The 6,688-nt window shown below is 43.1% G+C and overlaps 1 protein-coding gene across 1 annotated transcript in view; it reads left to right on the forward strand.

The window, feature by feature from the left end:
• Positions 1 to 6,688, forward strand: part of KCNH5 (potassium voltage-gated channel, subfamily H (eag-related), member 5) — a 153,192-nt gene that overhangs the window by 7,498 nt on the left and 139,006 nt on the right. The window contains exon 3 of the mRNA XM_009332731.1: positions 3,690 to 3,818. Within this exon, the coding sequence (XP_009331006.1) occupies positions 3,690 to 3,818 (129 nt within the window). The remainder of the gene's footprint in view (positions 1 to 3,689; positions 3,819 to 6,688) is intronic.

Consider the following 6,688-nt stretch of genomic DNA (forward strand, 5'->3'; position numbering starts at 1 on the left):
TAGTATTTTCCAGTTGCTAGAAGGGAATATATGCACCACCCTCCACTGGCACAGGCCATCTTCCCAAGGTAGAAAGCCAAAACTGTCAGATGAAACATGCTCCAGAAAAGCTGGTTCCTCTACACTGAGCAGACTGAGTCTAGTTGACTGGGTCAGCAGCCATGTCAAACATGAGCCAAGAGCGATCTCAATGGAGATGTTTTCTTCGTTTTGGCTTTCATTGCCCAGTACAGGGCGCAGGTCCTGTGGGGTCAGGGAGCTTTCCCCCTGGTTCAGCTGCTGGGAGCCCAGGAGCTGAGGCCATCCTCGCCCCTGGATGGACTTTGGTGCTGGCATGGAGCACCTTGCTGGGGTGAGGCTGGAGGTTTCCTCTGCATGTCATGGCTGAGGGAAGGTAACGGTGTGCCTCGGGAAAGAGCTAACTGTGCCTGACTGCCCCATTTCACTGCAACTCACATAAACCTTTCATGACATTGAAGAGAGCATCCCGGATACCTCGTCTTCTTGAAACAAACTCACATGCTTTATGCTTTATTTCTACTTTCCTTTTTTAGACTAAATCTTCCTGTATGTGCACTTAAACAGTAGGAAGTGTCTTTATATTTCTCCAGTTCTGCCTGCTTCAAAGCATTTTAGCCAACGCTTTAATTAAAAAGAGAAGCAAGAGCGGCTCTGAAGTCCAGCTGTTTCTGCAGGTGCCCAGGAGAGCCCTCCAAATGACCTCTTTTTGGTTCCTCAGCAGATGGCTGTGTCTGTTCTTTAGATTTTCTGCTTCTCTGCCTGTTTCCTATGCAGGTTACCTGGATGTCCCCTTACATTAGGGGAATTTTCCAGGACAGACTTGTGTTGGGTATCTTTGCAGGTGGGGGTGCCTACCACAGCCATGCCCTGTGTCCGTGTGATTTCTGAAGAGGATCCCAGAGACCCAGTGCTCTCCCCGACCCTGGCTTCTCTTAGTAACTGGGTTGGCAGCTCCTGCTCTAGCACGGGCCAGTCCTGAACTGAATTCCTTTCTATTTTATTTAAGTATAAAAAGAGGAAAGCCTTCTCTTGGTGACTTTTCTGTAACAAGCCAGTCGCTTTTTGCTTTGGGTTGTGGATTGCCTGCTGGAGCTTGATGATGCTTCAGAGATTTATTGAGCTGCAGTTGCCTTAATAAAATCTTCACCTTTGCCCAGATCTCCAAGCCTATACTTTCCATAAGTTATGCAGGATTACAGAAGGACTTTATGGAAAAGTCCTCATATTTCTTTTCAGGCTTGAGTCAGTTCCCATCCATAACATCTGTTGCTAGCTTCCTTCTCCATCACCCAAAGCCCAGAACTCCAACCTCACGCTAATAGGCTCACCTTTTGGCTCCAGTTCAGCAGCCAGTTTGCCCAGGTTTTGCTTCCATTTGTCATATGCTGAGCCTCGCGGAAGACGGTCCTTCAAGAAACCGCCTGCTTATCCTCCAGGCTGAATATTGGAGCAGATAAAGAAATGAAGAATAGTTATCTGTTGGTATGAGTATAGTTCTGCAAAACGTAGACAGTTACTCTGTGGGAGGGCTTGTGTTCACCACCTGCAGAGACCCTGCATACTGCCTCTCTCCTGCGTGGAGCTTGCAGTGCTCTCAGAGCACCCTCCCATATATATTTTCAAACTGTAGGTCCAGAGGTGCCATGTATTTTTGATGATGTGGCACAACCTTTTCTTTCTCACACGTTCCTTTATGCTTTTGGCATAAGGGAGATTTTGAGATTTTAGGGTTGCTTTCCCATCCTTCTTTCCTTCGGCACAGAGATGATCTTCAAGAGCTGTTGTTCTCAGGCAGCATCCACACAACTGCTGACTTCACACGCCCCCTTGGCATTTTAACCCAGCTAGCAGGTTTCAGGTTCAGACTTGAAAGTTTGCTACAGATTTCTTCTGCTTTACTGCATTTCCTCATATATAGTCCTCAGCTCTACCCACCCAGCTATTCAGAAACCATGTATGCATATATATATATATATGTATATGTGGGTAATAATTAGGAAAGCTCTTTGCTTGCTTTTGCCCAGGTTGCTGCTTCTATAGCAGTAGCCACCTTGCCTCTGTCTTTGATTTTTATCAGTGCTGTTGTACAGGTTATTTTGCCTACTTACTTTCAGAGCTTTTCAAAGGGTGCCGATGAGTTGCCAGGTGTAAGTACAAGTACAGTATTACTCCAGAGAGCTGCAGCACTCTCTTTTAGAAGTTATGAAAAGAGTCTTTTATCTTGGGTTAGCACCAGGAATCGAGATAATCAAGTAATCAGCATAACGGCTCTGTAATGATCACAAAAAGGAGTCCCCCATCTCTCCCACTTCTCCACTTTACCGGTAGTGAGTTACTGGTTTAATCCCAGTTCAGCAATGCTGAATTTTTTCATGAACCCTTGTGGATTTTACCCTTCCCCACCGTAGTCCGAGTCCAAATGGGTTTCGTTGTCCTCTGGGCATCTATTGTGCAGTTCCTGGCACAGCTCCCAGATATAGTGCATTAGAGGAGATCTGGGGCAGGGGGGTGGGCAGTGGTGCCTGTGGGATAACAGTGGGCAAGCGGCTTGTCTCAATGTGCCAGCTCTCAGGCTGGCATTCAGACAGCTCAGGAGAAAAGCCGTTATGTCAACTGTCTGAAAGCACATCAAATCCCAAAGGTAATTAGCTGGCTGTGAAGGCATTTAAAGCGCAGTGTGTGTAGGTGCAAGTTTGGGAGGGAGGGGACACGGCCGTGGCCATGGGGCTTTGCCAGATGGAAAGCATCTCTGACATTCACGTCCCTGCGGGTGAACAGGGTGTTTCTAAGCAAATTGCTTAAAGTCTTTTAGGATTTTGCCCCTTACAGAGCAGACCTGCATGTACACAAGGGACTGCCATGTGCGTTTCAGCCTAGGAGGAAACAAGACCAGTTTCAGCTCCTGAGCACCTGCAGGAGCCCTGTGTGAACAGCGAGGATTTACCAAAAGCCATGCTAACCACTCCAACACCGCAGGCATTTTTTGGCTGTTTATTTGATGAGTGGTAGGATTTGAAAAATATTTTGTATTTATTTCAAAAGCTAAATAGAGATAACAGCAGTGGGAGAGTGCTCCACTGGGCAGGGCAATGAGGAGGTGGAGGGTATGACCTGAAACACAAAAAAGAAATCGAATCTCCTGATTTGTCCTGATCGGACATTTAGAGTCTATGTCTGGATTAGCTCAGGTCCTCTTAAATAATGGAGTAGCATCAAATTTGGAGCATTTGACAGTATACTTCATCAGTTTTGGATTTAATAGCTCCATATTATGTGAAGAAGGAATCAAAGATACCATCCATCCATTTTTTCTTGCCTTCCTACCTTGCAGACACTGTTTGTGAGACATGCTGGGAAAAAACAAGAGCAAGAGGGGAAGTATAGTATATTTTATTTCAGAATGGAGATTTATAAAGCCTCCTGTCTCTGCTTATTGTCTAATTAGATTGGTAGCATTTCCCAATTTTAATGAAGCTGTAAAAATGGGAGTATGTTGTTTTCCTTTGAGGAGGTAAAATTAAAAGATCTGGAAGGTGTAGAAATATTGAGATATGGTCCTAAATTACACGTGTGTTATAATAACATATAAACGATGAATTATTCTGTGTACAGGCTGAGGAAAGTTTGTGCTACGCCACAGTCCAATGTCTCCCTTTTCTCTGCTTCAGGAACCCCAGTTTGGTTCTACATGCAAATTGCACCTATAAGAAATGAGCACGAAAAAGTGGTTTTGTTCCTGTGCACTTTTAAGGATATCACTTTGTTCAAACAACCGATTGAAGATGATTCAACAAAAGGTAAATATGAAATACACTATTATTTTTTGTAAATGATAAAGTACACACTTGAGCTCAGTCCTGTGACAGGGACATGTCATGCCTCTGATCTGTGTCTTGAATTCAGGAAATGTTTTGTGACCTGTCAGAGTTTCAGTGCCACTCTCCTAAATTATTGCTTAAAAATAAAAGATAAAACACCATGAGTGGAAATTCCCTAACAACATTTTGCCAGAGTCACAAGCCTTCTTTTCTCTTTGTAGTTTCACTACTTCTTCTCTACAGCTGGCATTTGCTAAAAATTACATAGTTTTGAGTCATTTTAGTGCTGTGTTGTTTTGGGAGACCTTTCTCCTAAGGGACTGGTATCTTTTTTTCAGAAGAAAATCATTTCAGCTCCTTTGTGCTGAGATGTTGATACTTCCTCCCTTTCTCATTCTTGGAGATGAAATGCAAAAGAAACATCCCATTTGGGTCCTTTATTACTGGCCAGCGATGTTGACTGCATGGCAGTGGACATTGTACGTGTTATTTAACAGCTGCTGGTCATGGTGTTTGTTGAGATGTGCCATGCTCTCGTGACCCAACAACCCACGGCCAGACCCGCAGCCTTGCACAAGAGAGAATTGATAAGGAAAGGTGCAGAGGATCTAGCAGCACCCTCTGCTTTGGTTATAAGACATGTGTGTCTTGTGTCAGGTTCACATGTGTATTGCTTTGGGTAAAATAATGCACACTTACATAAAGAAGGGCATTTATGCTACAGCATCCACATCCCATCTTCTCTTGGAAGTTGCCTTCTGATGATTAATTCCTTGCTCTATTTTTCTCTTCACACTTGGAGAAGGCTTGATTTCTCACCGAGAGCCGTATGTGCTCTTCGCCATCTTCTTTACAATAAACTTGGTGTCGTTTGAATGCAAACAGGATTTGAATTAATTTCTTACGATCTAGATAACACTTATTATATGTGTTTGGATAACTGAAAAGTAGATTTAAAAAGGCAGACTTAAAATAAAACAAAAGGCTTCTCTTTGGGCTAAGATGAGAATTTTTTTGTCTAGAGAGTGTTATCCATGAAGTTATAAGATCCTGATATAGGAATATCTTCTCAGCCATCATAAACTTTACTGCCTCTACAATTTAGTTAGCAACCTGCAAATGTTCCTTTATTTCACTTTCAGCTCCATAACGTGAAATTCTTCTGCCTGGAAATAATCTGAAATTTTTAGGATAAATGCCAGTTAATTGAAAGGACTTTAGTTGTAGAGGTCTGAAGGCATGGGACTGGCTCCTCGCTGCAGTGTATATAATATGTAGTGGGAGCTCATCAAGGAAAAAGCCAGTCTTTGCAAAGATCCTCTTGTAGGATTTCCTATTTGATGCTTTCTTGGGGGCACCGAGATGTAGCTCACATGGAACCAGCCCCCAAATCTCCCCTTTCACCGGCTCTGCCCTACTTTCTGCAGTATGTAGTTGTACTGAGGAGTGTGGGGCTGCAGCAGGACAGGGAAAACACATTGAAGATGGCTCCCAAATGCAGAAATGATGAATGTTGCCTCCTTTGGATTCTCAGCCTGGGAGATTCATACTCTGCTGCCTTCCCTGGGGAGGCAGGGATGTGCTGGGGGGTGAGGGCTGAGTTTTCCCCCCTCCCCATCTTGTGGCTGAGGAGAAGCAGAATCCACCTGGCATCCGTTATAGGAACGATAAATGTTCCTATGGGAATGAGCAGTAGCTGCGAAGTGCATAACTTGTGTACTGCTGCTCTCCAGTGAAGGGTACCATTAGTAAAAATGCCAGGCATTAACTATGAACATTGCAAAATATTGTCGTCAGCAGCCAGAGAGGTTTGACTGCATGTTTAAAGAGCACTTCTGTCAAAGTCATACTTTAAAACAAAACAAACCAAAACACGGCAGAAGGCAGTTACAGCCACATCTCTCAAGTGCCTTTAAGGCCTATGATTGGAGTCTTAAGAATTTGCTCAGGGTGCTTTGATTAGAGCATTGATTAGCATTGATCAATACGTCCAACAAGCTCCATAATTGCAAACCATTGACCTGATTTTTTTCTTCTCCTTTTGCATAAATTAGAGCTTGTCTTTTATATTCTTCATACAAAAAGCTCATATTCAAATATTTGCACCATGTTACTACAAGGATGGGAAAACAGCACTATTGCATTACCTTCTGTGTCTCAACTGGGTGGATCTGCGGGATCCCACAGCACTGGGATGACAGTGTTGTTTTGTCAGACATAGTGCTATGAGAGATGCATAATTCATTGTCCTTGCAGATAACATTACAATGTGCTCAGAAGCTGTCAGGCCACTTTCTTTTTGAATTATGAGATTGGTAAACATATACATTACAATTTAGTGGAGAATTTTTAAACTTTTGTAAAAAAAAAATAATTTCAGTAAGGTACTGCTGTTGAGTGCTGGGATTTGTCATTGAAAGGGCTATTTTTTTTCTTTCTAAAAGAAAGATTTTTCTTCGGAAATTCTGCCAGGACCATGCAATACATAATACATAAGTAACTATGGTGCAGATGAGTTACTGTCTATTACTTATGGGAGCAGTAAATTTGAGATAAAAAATTCAACAGAAATAAAATATTGATGCCATTATGCAATAATCTCTCCATAGCAATATATTCTGCACTGTTCGAAGGTATGTTGCTTTATTATGAAGCTTCAGTATATCACGCTCCTATGAGGTACGAGGATTTGGTATTTAAATCATAACAATGGGTATATCTGTACTGCAGGGTGTCTGTGTGTCCTGGCTCCTGGAAATAAATGGTTGGGTTTGCCAGATCTGCTTGTGGTGGCTGCAACGCGGTCGGCACGTCGTGGAGACCTTGCAACAACACAGCAGGTTCGGCGG

Source organism: Pygoscelis adeliae, unplaced genomic scaffold (assembly GCF_000699105.1).
Source record: "Pygoscelis adeliae isolate BGI_AS28 unplaced genomic scaffold, ASM69910v1 Scaffold179, whole genome shotgun sequence".
Taxonomy (NCBI): Eukaryota; Metazoa; Chordata; class Aves; order Sphenisciformes; family Spheniscidae; genus Pygoscelis; species Pygoscelis adeliae.